This window comes from Spea bombifrons, chromosome 2 (genome assembly GCF_027358695.1).
Source record: "Spea bombifrons isolate aSpeBom1 chromosome 2, aSpeBom1.2.pri, whole genome shotgun sequence".
NCBI lineage: Eukaryota > Metazoa > Chordata > Amphibia > Anura > Pelobatidae > Spea > Spea bombifrons.
Genome location: NC_071088.1, coordinates 134,760,374 through 134,782,091, shown reverse-complemented (window position 1 = coordinate 134,782,091; position 21,718 = coordinate 134,760,374). Strand labels below are relative to the sequence as shown.

The 21,718-nt window shown below is 41.1% G+C and overlaps 1 protein-coding gene across 1 annotated transcript; it reads right to left on the bottom strand.

The window, feature by feature from the left end:
* Window positions 1-1,301: 1,301 nt before the first annotated feature.
* On the bottom strand, window positions 1,302-14,843 carry CCDC90B (coiled-coil domain containing 90B). The gene is made up of 9 exons (XM_053456596.1): window positions 14,700-14,843; window positions 13,794-13,916; window positions 11,898-12,001; window positions 9,606-9,707; window positions 5,199-5,240; window positions 3,679-3,750; window positions 2,951-3,004; window positions 2,370-2,484; window positions 1,302-1,895 (listed from the first exon to the last, which is right to left on the bottom strand). Exons 1-9 carry the CDS (start codon window positions 14,758-14,760, stop codon window positions 1,840-1,842), a joined length of 729 nt encoding a protein of 242 aa, XP_053312571.1. The 5' UTR covers window positions 14,761-14,843; the 3' UTR covers window positions 1,302-1,839.
* Between the last annotated feature and the right edge of the window lie 6,875 nt (window positions 14,844-21,718).

The window sequence follows — 21,718 nt, the reverse complement described above, 5'->3', positions numbered from 1 at the left end:
ACGTTCTTTGCCCCTTGACCCCTTCTTCCAAAATACGTAAACACACAAATTACACATTTACACATACTCACTAGCAGGCATGTACACAAACACATACACACCCATGCTCACACACCCATGCTCACAAATCCCACCTCCCGTCCCCGCTTACCTCTCACCGCTCCTGCAACTTAATACCCCGGCTGCTCACACCGTGCGAGCAGGCTCAGTTTTACTGTGGGACTGGTGCGGTCCAGGTCAGAAGGGACCTTTCCAAACAATTTTGAACCGGTACAAGAAGACCTGAAGAAGGGGTCGCACCCCCCCCCTTTAGTTACTTCATTGCTGTATTACAATCTGTATGGCCCATAGGTTGCCTATTCTATATCTTTATAAGGAAAACACAGGTAGCGCCCCACCACCTTCACAGTGTCATCAGCAGCCTCCTGGTTTGCCTTAATGATAGAGCCAGCCCTGGCCAAAATATTACGGCTACCCACTGGTGGCACAAGAGGTCCTCATACAGTATACTTGGTATCTAACCCAGTTCACCCATTTGAAGCACCGGCCACCAAAGGATCAGATAAAACAGCAAAGGTGCTATTGATTCAGGAGAAACTCGTGCATCTGACCAGTTACATTGTTTTGTACCGGACAGCCCTTACAGTTGGATATTTCTTCCTATATCAATGAATCAACTAAAACCCAGAGTGCCGTTTAGCTGATAAATGACAGTAAGCTGCAGAAACAGCGTAATTAGATAAGTATGTAATACTCTGCAAATAAAAGCACACTTTCTATGTTGATTAACCCTGGAACTTGTATGTTTTGTTCGTTTCTTGTGCTGCTTTAAGGTCACCGAGACCAACAAAGGAATTTTAAATAAATTCCAAAATGTCGAATGACTCAGCGAGCAGCGAAGCATTGTCCTAAAACGCCCGGCTGGCGCTCCGAGCCGCCGCATGTCACTAGAGGCTCAATGAAAGCGACAAGGCACGGACGTGCTGGCCTTGCCGCCGGCGACAAATACATTCATTCAAACTCTACAGGTTTTACTTATTCACCCTTAATGCAGAAGGTTGTCGGCACCTATTACATGTACCTTCTTGAGTGTCTTTAAGAGCAGAATGTGTGTGTTATAATTACATTGTGTATATCGAGTATATTATCATTCCAAATGCTTTACTCATGTATTTAAACAGCTGTCAATGGGTCACAGCCGCATAAAAAGTCTTAATAAAGCCCAACCTGTAGCTATACCTCTAACATCACCCCCCAAAACAAAAAATCATCTTAAAAATAAAAAATACATTTTTCTAAAGGACCGACGACTTAAACCAAATTTATTGTAACAGCTACAGTACAGAGATGTATAAAACACACAGGTCTGATGATCATAACACAAAGGCGCTTTAAATCCAACGTCCACGGATCCCACTCGTTTCCCGTGGGATGTAACGGTGCACATCAGCGATAACAGAGGAACGGCCCACACCACAGGCGGCACTGTGCGTCAAAAAAAGCAAGCGGCAACAAAGTAGCCGGCTGAACGTAATAATGGGAACCATTAGAGTCGTAACCTCGGCTCTGCGGCATTCTTTGGTTACAGCTCCGTCCGTCTGCTTAAAATTCCTATACCTCGGTAATTATCCCAGAGGGGATGATTCCAGATCACTTGCCCTTTACTTTTTCCCTAATATAATAAGTTTATAAAAATGAACAGTACTTAGTGATGTAATATATGCATAGTAAGCCAGGATATCAGCAGCTGCCGCTTTTATAGATAGATGCCTCTATACATAATATATTATATAGGGTTGTGCATGTGCTTCTTTATTTACTAGAGGCAGGGTTTTTTTCCTACTTCCACAGTCGATAAAATCCCAAGGCTATTGCTAAGCAGGTAAACACAGACGCTGCAAAGAAAGAGAAGAGATTTAAATGAGATGATACCCGATGGACACACCGGTCAGACTTTATGGTGTTCTATTTAAGGACTTAGTTGGCTTAAAGAAAAGGTTTGGAATCTTCCCTTTGCCCTTTGTTACTTCAGCCTCTATGGTAAGGGGTCAGAGGAGAGGAGAAAACGTCCCAGTGCAAAGTTTGAACAGTAGTCTTATATCCAACGGCAAAAGGAATTGTCCCGTCGGCAGGAACGTGACATTCATGCCTCGTTTAAGCCACTTCTCAAATTTTGCACCAGAATAGCTTTTCGATAACAATTAGAAATGGTTTGCTCTCCGATTATAAAATCAAAGAGACTTCACTATTACAGCTTCAAACAGGTTCTAGGCAGGGAATACACGTCCTGCCTGTGATATACACATACATGTGATATACATATACATGTGATATACCGCAGCTTTAATGACACGTGATGGGTAACTTACCTGCCAGGTAGCGGATGGTGTCCAGTTTATGAGACTCCATGAGCGTTTTGAGGGACGCTATGTCTATATCTATCTTTTTGTGGATTTCTGTGATAATGTTGTCTGTACTTGCATTCTGCAGTAAATAGTAAAACATATATATATTTTTATATATAATCGAAAATAATTTTGCTAGCACATTATACAGCGTTTGGAAGGTTGTCTACAGCAAATAGAATAATGACACAGGATGATCCGCACAGAAAGGGATAACAGGTCTGCTGTACTAAGAAGGAGATATGAAGGTTTAATTATTATTATTTATTGTTTTATATATCGCCATCATATTCCGTAAAAAAGCCGCAGATCTGTAATTTTGCTAACAAATAGTTTTCGGAGGTTATTATGCTTGTATGGCAACAACCAATCGCTGCCTGGTTTTGTGTCACATGGCAATAAAGTGTTCCTGAAAAAAAAACATTCTTTAAAAGCCAGGATATATTTCATAATTTTTTTTAAAACATTTTAAAGAGGATGTTTTTCGCTGTTAAGGTTATATTGTGAAAAGGTAGAAAACCAAGCACGCGTATTTTATTACATACCTTTTTGTAAAACTCTGTGTTTGTTTCCATGAGCTTCTTTTCTTGTTCAGTGAACTAAATTAAATTAGAGCATTTTAAGTATTTCTTACAAACCAGCCAGTTTGTAGCGCAAAAAAACCCCCACTAACACTTAAATATCAGTTTGGATCAAATAAATCAACAATAACAAATTCTGATTTCGTATTTATTTGTTTTAATATGCATAAAACTAAATTCCAATGAAATCTCACAAAAGTGTACTTTTGGAGCAATTTTAGATAAGGACTGGAAAGAAATTAATATTTTTTAAATGCAGTGGAAATGGGCCAAATCAGGCATCTGCTCGCATATTCTTTGTTTCATAGTGTAATACCAGATAATTACGTAATTACCTGGCAAATATCGAAAAATACAATAATATAGAGAGTTAAAAAAGCTGAATACACAATAAAAGAAAAGGATGAAATTGCTTTGGGATACAATATCGAATGAAGCCTAGAAATCCATTAACATTAGCAATATCTGAAATAAAATACAGCACCCTGGTGATCGTCAATTAATGACTATTAATAAAAATACATTAAAAAAATACTTTTTAGAATGTCTTTTTTTTTTCAGAAGAATGTTTATATCACTGAAAAAGAAATTCCATTCAGACAATTTCGATTTTGACCACTAGATGGCAGTGAATACATTTAAAAAAAACATTTTATAGGCCGCTGTGATCGCCCGGCGGTAGAATAACTTACCATGTCTGCTAAACGGCTTCTTTCAAGATTGATATCCAGCTTTGTGTCAGCGCGGATTCTATTGGTTTCATTCTTAGAGACCGTAAATAAACAGGACAATGAAAAAAGCAGCAACACACTAAATAGATAAGTTTATAAAAAACCTCCATTATGTGTATAATAAAGAAGCAGCCATCATAACTTCCTGAATGATTATTCCTCCCCATTAAAATTATTATTCCAGTTTTTGGAAGAGCTAGATGCAAGGTTGTATGTTTTTCCATTTCATATACATCAGGGCTCGACAAATCCCAGGCGCCAGGTCGCCATGGCGACTGATAATTTTTTCCTGGCGCCTAGGTGTTTGTGAGCCAAACCTATAATTGGGTTTAGGATCCAGATCCCCCGCGGCGTTGCAGGGGACTTGGATCCTCCTTTCCGGCAGCAGCGGGCGTCTGTGCAATGCAGACAACCCCGCTGCTGCAGGCGGCTCCGCCCACCCTCCTCACTGAAGGGAGCTGGCACCTCCCACGAAGGTCACTGAGTCGCGCTGGCCAGCTGACTCAATTCTATTTCGGATCAACGGGGACAGCTTATTAAAATGCTGCCCCTGTCGATTCGAAATAGAAGTGAGTCAGCCGGCGCCACTCAATAACTTTCGCGGGCGGCACCAGCGCTGCTCAGTGACCTTTGTGGGCGGTGCCAGCCCCGTTTAGTGAGGAGGATGGGTGGAGCCGCCGGCAGCAGCAGCGGGAATCCAACAGAGTGCACATCGGGGTCAGGTAAGTGGAAGTAACTGGGGGCATGCTTGGCAGTGGGAGGCTGGGACAAAGATGGCTATGGGAGACTGGGGGCAAAGGCAAACTCTGTCCCCAATTTCCTATAGGCATCTTTGTCACTAAACATGGGACTATGGGAAGCTATTTAGTGACAAAGATGCCTATAGGAAATTGGGGACAGAATTTGCCTTTGCCCCCAGTCTCCCATAGGCATCTGTCACTAAACATGAGATTATGGGAAGCTAAGGCAAATTCTGTCCCCAGTTTCCCATAGGCATCTTTGTCACTAAACATGGGACTATGGAAAGCTATTTAGTTACAAAGATGCCTATGGGAAACTGGGGACATAGTTAATTAATGGGATTAATTAATAGTAATTAAAAGTATGCACTGGTGCTTTTTAGTGTGGGCAAAGTGCTGGGGCAAAGTGTGAGTGCTGGGGCAAAGTTCTGGGGTAAAGTGAGGGCTAGGGTAAAGTGTGAGTGCTGGGCAAAGTGTGGGTGCAGGGGTGAGTGCTGGGGCAAAGTGTGAGTGTAGGGCAAAAAAAAGTCCTGGCTCCTAACTTTTTTAGCTGGCTCCTAGATTTAAAAAAATTTGTCAAGCCCTGATATACATTATATATACAAAGTGCCTCTGGGTATATCATGACTTTTTTGTTTTCTGTAAGTCTGAAGAGTTTCCAGAAAACAACCTTTTTTTGGTCCCTTGGGATAACTGGTTCATATATTCTATAATTCCATTAATTAAAGCCAGATCGCTTACCAAGAGATGCTGCTTGACGTGTTCCAATTCAATTTTCATTTTCTAGGGAGGAACAAAAACCAAAAAAACTTTAGAATTCTAGTCAGCAGAAGACAGGTTATTCAGGTATCTACCGGTTATACAGATTATCGACATTATTCTCAATAAATAACATTAGGTCAGCGGGCCCCAATAACGAGAACCGAGAGTAATGTGATTTGCAGTAGAGGGTCTAATGCAATCAGAAAACAGTCCAATTAACTAAAAAGGGAAGAACTTCACAGGATGCCGATATTGTTAATAGAATAGGCAGTTCTTATCAGAAAGAACTGAATATGGGTACTTTAGCATGTGCCGTTACGCGCCATGTATTTTATTTTTAATAATAATCCGGGTTTTTGTGTAGAAACTGGCAAAACTATGTAACAAACAAAAAAAAACAAAAACAAAACCCCCCCCCCAAATTTCAAAATATAGAGTTCCTGGAACGCAGAGGAATATATTGTGTTGCAGACCTTTACCCCATATCTGCACACCTCATAGGATGGCGTACCTCAATCCTTTTCCAGCCGTCTACCATTAATCATATAACCAAGGGCCGATTGGGGATGACTTGGTGGCCCTGCCACTTTACGGCCAGAGGCAGCCAACTGCCGTCCGCGTGGCCGCTGTAGTACGGGGGCACTGTCGGCCAGCAGCCCGATGGCGGATGATTACGGCAGAAGGAATAAAATATCTACATGATCTCCGAGCCTTCTGAAGAAACTATTTCGACATTCTAATAAAATTCATTTTAATTAAATTTGTATTTCCATCAAAAGTGCCTTCAGTACCAAAGCGGAATATAAATAGGAATATATAATGGTATAAAAGTTATATTATATTAGTAATAAATCATGCTGCAGTAAGAATACTGGGAGGAAGGCGATTACTAATGAAATGCAAAGCATGTTTTCCATAGTTTCTTGGGGAAAGAAAAATAGCTTTCTTTGGGCATAAAGTATAGTGCTGTATATAACATTATTTAGCACAGCAGAAAACCTTTTTTTATCTCATTTTGTTCCAATAAACTCCCTTTATCTGCAGACCTGGAGCCGCCGTTGCTGGCAGTCATGTGATATTTTGGGTGATTTTCCCGGCTCAAACACCACACTGAGCTGATGCTTTATGGCAATGCTAATGAAGTCCGTTCCTCCATAGACTTCCATTAGTCAGAGGGTCCGGCTGGGGGATTAAGACTGAGCCATTCTATTATTCTCCTCAGGCATTATCCCCAAGAAACTATTTCAACATTCTCATAAAAAACATTTTAATTACATTTGTATTTCCATCAAAGTGCCTTCAGCACCAATGAGGAATATAAACAGTAATAAATTATAAAATAATATATAACATTTAGACAATCACAGCCTGGCAGAGTAAAAGCAGCCCACGTGGGGTTCTTCAGAATAAAATCTCATCCATAGCTGGTTTGGTCACCATTGGGCCAATTTTAAAGAGGTCACATGATTCATAAAATGCTTTATTCTCATAGGTTGGCCTCCGGCCCAGCTGGTATAGATGTTGTAGACAAGCGAGACACCACATTACATATCGTAGGTCAAACTACAGAACTGAAAAAGAGCGCGGCTTTAATCAATGACTGCGGACGGAAGTGTTATAAAAGCGGCTTTTATTCCAAATGTCACCGTCGCGGCCTTGACAGCATATAATGTTTTTATTCATGTGACCCAATTGTTCAGATAATTCTCAATACGAATCTTGGCAAAGGTTGTGGGCGGGCGGCGTTAGACAAAAATGGAACATATTGCTTAAAAAGGCAAGTTTATCCTGGTTTAAAAAAAGGAGAGGTTTTCATTTAAAACACAACTCATCGTTATCGATGTTTGGAGGTGGGGAGCCGGCTGGTTGGACGCGGGAGCCGAGCTGGACCTAAGACACCCAACGAGCCAAGCCTGGAGGCCGCCGTCGCTGTCAGTCATGTGATATTTTGGGTGACTTTCTCAGCTCAAACACCACACTGAGCTGATGCTTTATGGCGATGATAATGAAGTCCGTTCCTCCATAGACTTTTATTAATCTAAGTGTCCGGTTGGGCCATTAAGACTGAGCCATTCTATTTTTTCCCCACAGGCAGTATGATAAGGAGTCGGCGTTTGTCTAGTAGATCTGGGCTCAGATAACAGAACGGGAATTTATACAAACGGCTGATATGCAGCGGCCTGAAAACATTATATTACGCAACAACTAGAACTGTTTAAAAACCAAGAAAATGGCACAATAAATAATTAAAGCATACATTCATCACACTAACGCTGCCCATTTCCTCGAACATGCATTGTTTAATAGCAATTTGTTTTATCGTCTCTGTGCAGCAATAACAATGCAGAACACAATGCATCAAAACCCACAAACCGGAGTAATTAGACGAGTCCAGGGAGCTCAGAGCGCTACAGCGTTTTATGGAAAAGCTGCAAAAAATGAAATAAACAGATAATTCTTGGTCTCAGCAAAAGCACCTCCCTGTCTGAGAGCCAAAATAAGGCACCTTCCGCCCCCCCCTTTTTTTTTTGATAGATGATTAAAGGGGAACAGCCACCTTCACAGCTTTTAGCAGAACTCACAGCTGCTTGGAGTTTTTTCGATCGGTGGAACGGTTTCTAAAGGAATTTAGTTAAAAAATAATTAAGCTATTTTACTTGGAAAGCGTGTGATCCGTGGCAAAAGGTGGCACAACTGTTATTATCCAACAAACGCGTCCTCTTTCTTCTTCTCTCCCACCCTTACGAAGGCTGTCGATGCCAATCATACTAGGGTGCATAAAGTTAAGGCGGCTGCCCCCCCCCGCGGTAGACACATAAGAGGGGCTTCCGATACATGTTTATACATCTTTACTTATGGGGTACTGAACCGAGAAATGAATAATTTGGGAGAGCGAGGGAACCACTCCAAAGCCCGGATAGCAGGTGTTCCCAGGTAAAGGAGGAACGAGGTCCAAGAATAAACGCTGGTTTCCTCGCACCTCGTAGAGTCGATGGGTCTTATTCTTTCCTCCATATTGGCACCGGTCGCTGGCACGGAGGGCCTGGCACTGGGCTTTGCACAGGTGGTGCATCGCGTGTCTTGGCACGGACTGAAAGCTGGTAGCATAGCAACGCCAAAAAGGGGCACTTTTCTTTAAAAGGGAAAGCCGAAGTGAAGCAAGCATTGATTTTAACAACCCCCCCCCCTTGACATGTGATTATAATCTCACTTCATTGAGGATGTCACATTCCCAAAATAAAACGTCTTTAGGGAAAAATGCTCTTCCCTACCGTTCAGAGACTGATGAGCTTCTCAGGCGTGAGTAACATTGTATCTGATCTGCAAAGATCTAGAATTACTTTCTGAAGGACAGTTGGAGTTTAGTCATTAGGATAAAATAAGTCTACAATTCAACCCCTTAAGGACCATGGGTTGTCCATAGCCCATTAAAAAGAATGCATTGTGAGCCCGTACGGGCTTTGTCAGGAAGGGGTTAAAAATTTTGACAAATTCGGTAAAACTTTGGGAGATGACGTTTACGAGTCATCTATTCCCGGTCTAGATTGTCTCGTCTGCCTCGAGTCTTTGCTGAAACTCTCTCTGACCCACCAAGCGCTCTCTCTCTCTTTCAAACTTCCTAACGGGTCCAAACATCGACGTAACCCACGCTTGGTTTGGGAAGTATCATTTTTATTTGGATATCATGGAATTTGAGAGCAGATCAGACCCACGCGGTCCGTCTAGTCTGTCCGTTTCCCCCAGCGCAGGGACTCACTCCTCGATCAGCCCTTGGTCTTGACCACCATTCGGAACAGCATTACGTCTGCCCCATGCATGCTTACATTCCCTTACTATATAACCCTTTAGCACTTCTACTGGGGGGGGGTATCTACCACCCTCTAAGTAAAGTATTTGCCATAACTTGATAAGGATAGATCACTCAGACATCTCCAGTGGGAGACCCCCAGCCCCTGGTAACCTTGGACCATAAATTCGGTGAACGGCCAATTGTACTAATAGGTCAATACATACTCATTATCTCAATCAATAGCTTAGAATCCAAAAGAAGACAAGAACCGTTTGCCCCATAGAATCTTCCTATTGTAAAAACCCATGCGTGTTTAAATCCCCTCACTGTATTAGCCTCTAACACATCTGCTGGGAGGCTGTTCCACTCATCTTCCACCCTCTCATAGCAAAAGAAGAAATATCAACTGTATAGCACAGGTGCATATATCAAAGCAAAACACAAAGATTTAGAACGGCTACAAACAATAAGCTCTTTGGCGTATTTTGTGCTTTGGGATAAAGACTGTTATGGATTAACCTCCACGGCTAATAAAAATGAGACATCACTGCAGACGCGCGGTGCGGTGCGCTCTAATGAGGGTTTTATCGCCGTACCTCGTTTTCCGTCCGCAGAGTGGCAAACTCGCTTTTCTCCAGAATGACCATGTCTTTTCGGATGGAGTCCAAATGAGCCATTATTTGCTGCACGGTAATCTCCTAGAACAACGGATTTATAAGCTTGTTAGAGACTGCGGAGTAGACCGAGGGGTTAACCACTAATAACACGCTTGCGTTTTGCTGGCGAGACTCTAATAAGCAAGAACGCCGAGATATATCGCCTGCAATAAATACCTGCTATCTGCCGGCTGGGAAATTTAGTGAAATTAAGAAAATAAAAAATAATCGGCTAAATAATTATTTTATTTATTTATTTTTACACAATGTATGAGTTATAAACCGTCAACAAAATAAGAAATAATAAAATAGAAAGTCCGTGGGGAAAGTTTAATATTTCACATCACTGTTTATAACGAAGGGCCGACCTCGGCGAGCTTCTGCTGCTCAGGAGCCCCGAAACGAGTTTGGGTTTTAACCCTTTCACAGGAAAGTCAGAAGGCTGAGCCGGCCCTGTATGTTTTATAAGCCAAAGGGTGAAGAAATCCCACTGAGTCAACTATACATTACACAGGGCCAGCCGAGCGCTCCCTGCAGCAGAAGCTCACCGGGGTTGGACCTACACAATGTATGATGACGTCACTTAGCTGAAACACAACTCTCCCTTTAGTGAATAAACCCCTATGAGACTTATAGTTAATTTATTGCTAGGAATAATAAAAAAATATATATATATTATTTTCTTTTCATACAAATAAATAGACAAATTTAAAAAAAAAATTAATTTTTATATTCATACTTCTCTTAGGATCGGTCTTAAGGTTAAATTCTTTAGTTAAGGTTAAATTGATTAGTATAAAGTTTTATTATTTTTTTTTCTGGAGGGTATATGTTCCGGACCCGGCTGTAAGGTTCAGGAAGTTGCCCAAAAACACCGTAGGGGAAAAAAAAAAAAAAAAAAACAACAACAAAAAAAAAACTTCCCAAATAGTTGGAGCTCTAATTGTGCTCTTTTAAGGCAATCAATATCTGCTTTAGAGAAGATTTCACAGTACGTTATATCAGCGACGGTCCGCAGAGAAGCGAGCATTGATCGCACACGTGGTGAGTAGGGGCTGAGCGGGCTGACAATTGAACCAAAAGTTTAACTATTTAATCCCCTCCAGAGACGGCGTAAAGATTTCCAGCGCGAGGTGATCCATTCTATCAAAAATGGCCTCATTGAGGCTGGGATCGGTGGCAGTCCGTGGCAGAGTCAGCATTTTGCAATCCACTTCAGCAGATCCTGGGAGTTTATATACATTTCCCCATGTTATACGCATTACGGGGTTTATAATAAGTAGATATCGCTTATTTTCATCCGTATGCACGTTTTGTACGTTTATTAAGCATTCCAGGCTGCAAAAGGTAGGATTTGTGAAAAATGTGATGGATTTACTTAAACATTCAGCGTTTGTCTGGGGTTATTCGTTTTCTGGGTTTTTTTTTTAATAGTATTACCTAGAAGTCACGTTCTGATTTATTAATTTTTATAGGCATACGGTACGGGAACATGACATTTAGAACTCATTTTTCTGCACACTGCATGTGGCTCTGCGGATTTGGTTTACAGCACTGGGATTTTTTTGTTCTTCACCATTCATATTAAAAAAATGTAGGAATGTTTGCTCTTCTAGCAGCTCATTAGCCACGGGATTCAGTGCTGATGTCATCAGAATCTAAGTTTGATGTCAATATGGAACTTGGGAACTTGTAAGCTCCTAATATTCTAACAAGTTTGAGCCGAGTTGCATCCATCTCTATAATAAGATAGACTTGGGTAAATGTGAGTAATTCAGTATCTCATCGCATTTTTTTAAAAACGGAAAAGCTCAGGGATGGTGTTTTGAAGCTAAACTAACGGCAAAATATCCGCTTACCTTCAACGTAATATAAACTGTTGAATATTATTGATGGATAATCAGTGTCATGCCCCAGAGGCAAGTTTACTGCCTTCTAAGCTATCTACTCAGGGTGAAAATTCTTCATACTCTCATTCAAGGTTGCTCGGTACACTCGAGAAAAAACTGTTTATACCCCAAATGTTGTTTACAAATTTTTGCTATTTAAGAGTTATCATCCCGTCCTCTGTGTCCGCGGCACCGCAGGTTTTACTATCTAGTGCTGGCCAGGGTTTGCTCGTCATTTAAAAAAATAATAAAAAAAAAACAAAAAAAAAAATTCACCCAAAATTTTTTACTTATTTTTTTTTATTATTTTTTACAGGCAGGAAGGAAGGTTGAAAAGTTTTACCTGCTGGGCTCTTGTCACCATGTCCCTGTATACGGTGTCTATGCTGGTGTTTGTCAGTGTAGCCAAAGCCGACACAATGGTCTCAGCTTGACCTTTGTCGAAACCTGAAGGACATGAAACACGCTTGTTATACCGGGATGCACACATGGGTCTACATGGAGTTGAATGCCAGTGTCAGCTATCCCTGGTGAGGAATCATGGGAATTGTAGTTCACCAACTTTGAAGATGCACTGTTGATCCCCATCACTAGACATAGACGATGCGTTGGCTTTGAATGTATTAATAAATAAGTTTGCCTTTTCTGTATAAATGATCGGGCTTAATCTAACATTTTCCGGAAGGCTATTCTCACAAAACATTTTTTTGGCCTTTTACCAGGGATTATCCTTTACATAGAACAACGCGTTTCACAATAGAATTTTTTTTAATATTCTTAAGGTGAAACCTTGATTTAAAATGAATGACTGTGAGAACATTCCGTTCTTTGGGGTTTTTTTTTTGTTTTTTGATCAGAAAGACACCTTTCCCAATGCCCAAAAGATAACACCGGCTAATCCTGTAAACCTGCGGACAATTGCTTAATGCGAAGAATATACCGGGTGACAGGCTTCACCGCGCCTTTTGTCAAAGCAAAAAGTTAATGGAAACCAAAGCTGTGTCCTTTCCCTAACCTTTAATCTTACTTCTTACAGATAGCGGGAGACACAATGACAAAATCAATAAACCTACCGCATCGGCAACCCGATCTCCCACATTGGCCCGCTCTGATCAATGGGAATGCCATACAAAATGTCCTTCAAAATGTCTTTATAGCATGTAAAAGGCGTTGTATTGTCATTCTCCACTCATGTTAAACGCATTAAAGCAAAGCCTTTAAGGAGTACCAACCAATTCTTTTTTTAATCTTTTTTTTTTTTTTTATCTCCACAAAGCAATAAATAAAAACCAGGGCTCATTCACGTGTGACAGCTGAACATGCGAAGGGTTAACATATACGTTACATTGCCTAAAATAATAACAGACGATCAAAATTACAATTCTTATCGGGCGAGAAAAAAAAATATTTTGAATTAGTAGTAAAAAAAATTAAATAAATTGCTTCTCTTCTTAATTTAGCGAGAAATTTGTAAAAAAAAGATTATTACATTGTATCAACACGTTAAGTTCCCGCTTAATTTGACTATTCAAAGTCCATTTTTCTGTTTTGGCCGGCACGCCACTCCTGCATGAGGAATAATTAATAAAAATTAGAATTGTTTTTCATTTTTAATAATAATTAACATAATACTTGTTTTTTTATTTGTAATAATAATAAGAATAATTGTTTTTTTAATAATTAAAATATATATTTTTTTATTTTTAATAATTAAAATAATAATTTTTTCATTTTTAATAATAATTAAAATAATTGTTTTTCATTTTTAATAATAAACATAATACTGTTTTTTATTTGTAATAATAATAAGAATAATTGTTTTTTTAATAATTAATTTTTTATTTTTATTTTTCATAATTAAAATAATTATTGTTTTTCATTTTTAATAATAATTAAAATAATTGTTTTTTATTTTTTAATTAGTCAGTCTTTCTAGTCCTGCTTTGCTTTTGTAAGATGATGACCAAGCACTGGTTTTATGGTCCCGCAGGACTCCAGTTTAACATCCTTTTATGTTTTCCTATTTTTGATCACTTTACGTAGGACAATAGTAAAACTATGCTCAAAGATTTTAAAATTGATTATATGGACCTCCCTGGATGAAGTAGGATGGACACACAAAGGGGTCATGGGAAATATTGTAATGACCCACTTCGGCCGAAGAAGACCGGTCAAGGTTGGACCAGGTTGGACGCCCCTGCAATAAGGATTTATGCTATAAATAGGAAAAATATCTCACCGTGCGTCTCCAGGTCTCGTACCAAAGCATGGGTGTCAAAGGTTAACTTTCGCTGCTCCGATGGCGTGATTTCCACCCGTCGGACGTCATAATTGGACGGATCAGATAATGAGGTCAGAAAGCCTACAAAGAAACATAAAAAGACCATCCTGGTTGCAAACGGCTGCATTACATTTACTCCGGGGCTGCATTAAACATTTCTTCTTAAAGTATCCTGGTTTCAGTGACCCCAAGTGAGACGTTTACTGCCCACAAAACCTCTAGAACAATTACGCGAGACATATATATACTTTTCGAAGCCCGCCGGGTGGTCCGCGTCTGCCCGCAGCCTCGCCAAAAGGTAGCCGTATTTATAGCCTTCACCACTAGCAACTGCGTAAGCATACAGAAGAAGGCAAGAAACTTTGGGGCAACTTTAAATGTCACCCGCATGTTTGTTCTCAAGATGGCCAATACAATGTATAGGAAATATTTATCCTCTGTATGATGATGAGGTCACAGGGTGTCATCTGTACAAGGCTGCTTTAACCTGCATAGACGTTCCTTAAGTCTCTAAGTTAGTGGGGGGGGGGGTAGCACTTTAGTGAGACCTTTAAAGTCTCCCACCCATTGAAGGACTGTGCGGTACTCTCCTCCATGTGTTTTCCTCTTACCCCCCCACTACTAATTTCTGTGGGAGCGCTTTACTGCCACTGATTGGCTGCTTCAAAGCCAGGACTCCCAAGGGGCTGCGCACTGTAGCGCTGAAGCTGGAGCTTCTCCTAAAGGTAAGTCACTTTGGTTTCCTACAGATAATTTTATACGCTGCCCCCCCCCCGACGGTTTACATATAAAGCGGGATTCTCACACAAATAGTGCACCGAACTGTAAAATGCAGCATTAAGGGAAGTGGCAGCTCCTCTTTACCTTTCCTCCCAGCTGTGAGAAGCTGCAGCTTGCTGCCCTGCAGGTACACGCGTCTATACATCAGGCTCTGCTTCACTGTGTGCCACTAACAATGTAACACAACACCAAACAGCCACTGTCACATTATACTTCCTGGTAAGCCACTTCCTGACTGCCCCCCCCAAGCATGCTGGGAAATGTAGTTCTAGCAGTGCTAGAGGCTCTCTGCCCTTCTTCTAACATTGTTCCTCTGCCCTTAAAGGGGAAATCAGCAAACAATGTCAGGGGCTTACATGTAACTTAAGGAAGTTTTACTTTACTGACCGTGTGGTACCTAAGTGGAACAGCCTCCCAGCAGAAGTGGTAGATGTTAATACAGTGAGGGAATTTAAACATGCGTGGGACAGACATACGGCTCTTGAATCTAAGACGAGACCACAGACTATACATTGGGAAAAATGATCTCACTAGATGGGCCAAAATGTCTCTTTCTGTATAGACTGCATTAAGGATTTCAATTGGTGTTTGCGCTGCTGCATTACACGGGCACGAGGCGTGTTTAGACAACAAATATTGGTCAAAACCCTACTACATCTCTCCTTAAAATACATTATACTAGCCCGTGCCCTAACTTCTTGTATATATATCTATATATATATCTATATATGCCATTCAAAAGTTTGGGGTCACTTAGAAAGTTCCTAGTTTTTGAAAGAAAAGCAAATTTTGTCCATTAGAATATCATGAAATGGATGAGAAATCCAGCGCAGACAGGGTTAATGTTGTAAATGCCTATTGTAAATGGCTGATTTTTAATGGAATCTCTACAGAGGCCCTTTATCATTCCCATCACTCCTGTGTTCCGATGGCCCTTTATCACTCCCATCACTCCTGTGTTCCGATGGCCCTTTATCACTCCCATCACTCCTGTGTTCCGATGGCCCTTTATCACTCCCATCACTCCTGTGTTCTAATGGCCCTTTATCACTCCCATCATTCCTATGTTCCAATGGCCCTTTATCACTCCCATCACTCCTATGTTCCAATGGCCCTTTATCACTCCCATCACTCCTGCGTTCCAATGGCCCTTTATCACTCCCATCACTCCTGCGTTCCAATGGCCCTTTATCACTCCCATCACTCCTGTGTTCCAATGGCCCTTTATCACTCCCATCACTCCTGTGTTCCGGTGGCCCTTTATCACTCCCATCACTCCTGTGCTCCAATGGCCCTTTATCACTCCCATCACTCCTGGGTTCCAATGGCCCTTTATCACTCCCATCACTCCTGTGTTCCAATGGCCCTTTATCACTCCCATCACTCCTGTGTTCCAATGGCACGTTGTTTTTGCTGATCCAGGTTTAAGTTTAAAAGGATAATTGATGGTCAGAAAACCCTTTTGTAATTATGTTACATCTAGAACTTTCCTCGGTAATTCTAACATGCGACAGCCCACTCAATGATACAAAAATGATACACACAGGCTTTATTCCAATAAAAGCACCTAAATGTCCATGACTCGTTATTATATTATATATTATTATTTATTGTTTTATATAGCGCCATATGGTCTGAATAGCCCCCCCCCCACATGTGCCTGAGACATACACGGTTAAAATGCCGTGCTGTCTGTCCACCGTGTAACGCACTCTCCACGGGGAGTATTTTTATGCCGGGACAGACCCAGATTTGACGGGACAGGACCCCCCAAAAAGGGTCTGTCCCACAAAATTCAGGACTGTTGGCAGGTATGCATATGGTGGAGGAATTTGCAGACCCCCCCCACATTCATTTTTAAAAAGGAACACCCCCGAGAATTTAAAGGGACCCCACAGCTGCCATATGCATTAAAGTGCACGGGATGACTGTCCCTTTAAGCCTTTTTTTTTTTGGTAAATAATAATCCTAAAATCAGCGCCAGGTTCCTTAGAGCCCGAAGTGCTGTCTGTCAGTGTTAATGCACTTCACAGAATCGCGCCGGGGAATTTAGTCAACGGCTCCCGGGGGTTTACAGAAAATAAACAATTTTCTTCCTATCCGGAAGCAATTTTGTTTCGTTCGCTGTGCCGCGGCTCACATTTTTCATCTTGTGATGTTTTTAAAATGCATTTTGACAGATGAAATATTTATTAACTTTATTGACTTTTTTTAAGGGAAAATATTTTATAAAATAATTGCAGTCGAACATAATGTTTAGGCCCTTCATGGAATTCTAAGGGGAACATTTAATTGTTTGTAAATTTATTGTGTTTTTTTTTTTTTTTTACACTAAGAAGCATTTCTACGTACCTAACAAATTTGAGGAGGTAACCAAAGATTTTTTTTTTTAAATTAAAATAAATAAATAAATAAAAATCCATTATTCCAAAATATACCAAATAGTAATTTGTGGATTAATTACCTCTAGACCAAGATGTTTCGGCATTTGGAAATCCCTTAATAGATGCAATGTTTTTTTTTAAAATTGAATTTTAATTGAATTTGAATTACTATTTTTATTTAATATAATTAGATTTAATTGTATTAATATATATTTAATATTTAATATAATTGATGTAGGTCATGTGGTTAGGACTGGCAGTGATATATATTAGGTTTAAATACACTGGTGTTCAGGCCCAGCCTGGGAATGACGAGGCAGCCCTGGCACTTTATGGCCAAGTGACGAAAGATTGGCCACCATATGGATATGTGCGGCCGGCTGTTACATTTTTATACTGGTGTAGCGTGAGAACGGGCATATCGAGCCAGCGGCCCCAACTTCGGCATCCAATCTGCCCCAGTTTGGGTGTTTATGGGTCACTGGCGACCAGTGGCCAACCAACTATTTGCCCAGTGTGCCAGATGGCCAGTCCAGGCTTGATGATGCCTATAAATATGGCGGCCAAGGGTACTGTGTGCGGACGCGAATACCCACGGTCCTCTCTGTCGTACAGAAAGCCATATGACATCAATCAGATATAATTTTAGACAACAATTCCACGACCACAATATATAAATACTTTAAATCCTAATAAATACCTTGTCAGCCACATGTTTCTTAATGCCATAAAGGCAGAACGATAGGGAAATGTCAGGCCTCTTCAAAAATGAAACATTAGGAAAACAATTTATTTGGTATTTGGGGATTTTTCTTTTCAAAGCTTTTTTTTAATTATTTTTTATTTTTTTTTATTGGTAAAAGCAATTTGTGCCTTCTAAAAAAATACAGTACAAATTTACCTTGTATCAGGAGCCATTAAATCTATTTTAAAAGTTGCATTATGTGCCCCGGTTGTCCTGTGGGGTCTTATTTAAAACCCCAGCTTGGGAATCGCCTGTGGCCGGCATGCAGAGCGTAACAAATCATTAAAGGAAAATCAGATTTTTAGTGATCTTATGTTCCACCCAAATCAATGTTTAACTCGGTACATGGGTTTGCGCAAGCCGTGGCTCGTAGTTAACAAAAGTAAGGAGAAACTTTAGAAAAAAAGGCAATTAAATCAGTTTTGTTCAGTCTTATGGAGAACCATAAATGTTACGGTATTTAATGTGTTTAAAGTATTTCTGCTCTTGAAAATGAGTTGTAGATTTACGACATCTAATAAAAAAAATATAATTAAAATATAAAATAAAATATAAAAAAAATTAAAAAAAATATAGTAGTTTGGGCTCAAATTCTCATATATATTTTATTTTTTATAAAAATTATTGTTTTTTAAGTATTTTGATTGCCTTCATTGTTTAATTATAGGTTAAACTTATTCTAAGTCTCGAAAGGGACCCGGTTCTCACTGACTGTGAAGAATGAAGGCTAAATTAAGTAGACGCTACAATCAAATTCAGCGTTTGGGAGAATCGTCCCAGTTGTCCCATGTCCAAGGACATGGCCACCAATCCTCCAGAAATGGTCAGCTTGTAAGTGCCTTTCCAGGTCTGACTCTTTGTCTGAGAGGAGGAGAAGCCAAACGTGCTTCAGGAACCTGGGCTAACTTTGCAAAGGTTTGGGTCCATTGGGTCTGTTTAATGCCGAAGTGCACCCGTGATGCTGTAGCTGGCTTGGCAAGGAAGGACAATGATGTCCTTCACCAAGCAACCCTTGTTGGGTTGTCCCTAAAAAACAACCCAGCTGTCAAAATGTGGTGACCCTGCTACATATCAGAGCTGCCTGAAACAGCAATGTGCTAAGGAGTACCACCTCATAGGTTATGCCATCCTGGTCCATCGGCTACCGTGTTAAACATTTAAGACCATTTAAGATGCCAGATGTCAGGGATCGGTTCCTCTTCCAGCACAGATCTCTTGCAAATCTCCTTTCCCTTGGGGGTGCCGCTAGGTCTAGACCCTGTCCGCAGAGCTCAACCCTTGGGGAACAGAAGTTGGAAAGTGTCAAAACGACATTAATATGTAGAGGGTTCAAGTCACCATCACACCTAGTAAGTAACGGACTCCATGACACACAGGGAATCGTACTGATTTCACTTTTTTTTTTAAGGGAATTAAGGTATTTTCGAATGCCGACACATCTTGGTGTTGGGGTAAGTCTTATTAATTCACGCAGCACACATAATACGGAGAGTACATTTCCTTGCTTAAAAAAACGAAGGGTTTATAACCCTCGAGAAATTTGCATTGAGAACGGCCAGAGATCTGGTAGCAAAAGTAGCAGGAATGGAACAAAGTATCGGGGGAGCCACGGAATTCTTCACATATTCACATATTTAATACTAATAGTTCTACAAGTGTTAGCAAAGATCCAAATACTACTTATTTTACTAAACGAACTAGTTACATCACACTAACGAGTTACTCAAACACCTTTGATGCAAGCTTTGAGGGATCATTTGCATTAATCCTATAGAAGCCTCAACAGTTAATGATTTAGTTCCATCTATTATACAGCAATGCTGTGATATTTGAATATATGCCACACGCATGTTTTAGATCAGCTGAACAATTCTTAATGTTAGACAAAGATAAAGCGATTTTCTTTAAAAATCGAGCCTCATGCCCTGGATGCTTTAAGTCCCAACAGTAATGTTTGACGGTTCTTCCGATTTTCCATAACATCTGCTGCCAAGTCACAGAAAAGAGCACAGCCGCATCCACACACCATGCTAAAAGATACCTCTTGGGTGATGTAGGTTCAAGGTAATTAGTTCTGCTTTGTTCTTGTTTGGTCAAAGCCATTTGTTAAAACTTGGCTTGTCAAAACGAACAGATTGCTTGTTTTTACCGAAAGCTACATTTTCACCCCCACCTCCCAAAAATGTTTTATAGCAAACAACCAAGAAGCAATTCATACAAAGCCCTTTCAACATCATTACACAAAAGCCGGTGAGAAATCTGAAAGCACCAGGAAAAGACGTATTAAAGGGAAAGTTTAATGTCCCTGACACCCCCACTATAGAATAATTTACACTAATGCCTTCAGTCCCGGGGGGGGGGGGTCCATAACCAAAGGACCAAAATATTTTCTATCATTTTTACCATATGTTAACTCATGATTGTCCTTTTCCATATTTGATGAACCCACACAGATTATACATCATTTTGTACTGCCCTCATTTAAAATCATAGAAACACATGATACACAGACTCCATGACACACGGGGAATCTTATACCCCGACAGACTCCATGACACACACTGAATATTATATCCCCTGACAGACTCCATGACACACGGGGAATCTTATACCCCGACAGACTCCATGACACACGGGGAATCTTATACCCCGACAGACTCCATGACACACGGGGAATCTTATACCCCGACAGACTCCATGACACACGGGGAATCTTATACCCCGACAGACTCCATGACACACACTGAATATTATATCCCCTGACAGACTCCATGACACACGGGGAATCTTATACCCCGACAGACTCCATGACACACGGGGAATCTTATACCCCGACAGACTCCATGACACACAGGGAATCATATACCCCCGACAGACTCCATGACACACGGGGAATCATATACCCCGACAGACTCCATGACACACGGGGAATCATATACCCCGACAGACTCCATGACACACAGGGAATCTTATACCCCGACAGACTCCATGACACACAGGGGGCCTTATACCCCGACAGACTCCATGACACACGGGGAATCTTATACCCCGACAGACTCCATGACACACAGGGGGCCTTATACCCCGACAGACTCCATGACACACAGGGAATCTTATACCCCAACAGACTCCATGACACACAGGGGGCCTTATACTCCGACAGACTCCATGACACACGGGGAATCTTATACCCCGACAGACTCCATGACACACGGGGAATCTTATACCCCGACAGACTCCATGACACACGGGGAATCATATACCCCCGACAGACTCCATGACACACAGGAAATCTTATACCCGACAGACTCCATGACACACAGGGAATCTTATACCCCGACAGACTCCATGACACACAGGGAATCTTATACCCCGACAGACTCCATGACACACGGGGAATCATATACCCCCGACAGACTCCATGACACACAGGAAATCTTATACCCGACAGACTCCATGACACACAGGGAATCTTATACCCCGACAGACTCCATGACACACAGGGAATCTTATACCCCAACAGACTCCATGACACACACTGAATCTTATACCCCGACAGACTCCATGACACATAGGGAATCTTATACCCCGACAGACTCCATGACACACAGGGAATCTTATACCCCGACAGACTCCATGACACACAGGGAATCTTATACCCCGACAGACTCCATGACACACGGGGAATCATATACCCCGACAGACTCCATGACACACGGGGAATCTTATACCCCGACAGACTCCATGACACACAGGGAATCTTATACCACGACTGACTGCATGACACACGGGGAATCATATACCCCCGACAGACTCCATGACACACGGGGAATCATATACCCCCGACATGACACACAGGGAATCTTATACCCGACAGACTCCATGACACACAGGGAATCTTATACCCCGACAGACTCCATGACACACAGGGAATTATATACCCCGACAGACTCCATGACACACGGGGAGCCTTA

Bases quoted from the DNA above. Each gene is read 5' to 3' on its own strand.
- CCDC90B (XM_053456596.1), bottom strand. From the start codon at position 14,760: ATGTATAGACGCGTGTACCTGCAGGGCAGCAAGCTGCAGCTTCTCACA. The intron at 13,917-14,699 runs GTAAAGAGGAGC...GTTTCTTTGTAG, and splicing joins TCTCACAGCTGGGAGGAAAG to GCTTTCTGACCTCATTATCT. The intron at 5,241-9,605 runs GTACGGCGATAA...GTTCCTCCCTAG, and splicing joins CTCTGCGGACGGAAAACGAG to AAAATGAAAATTGAATTGGA.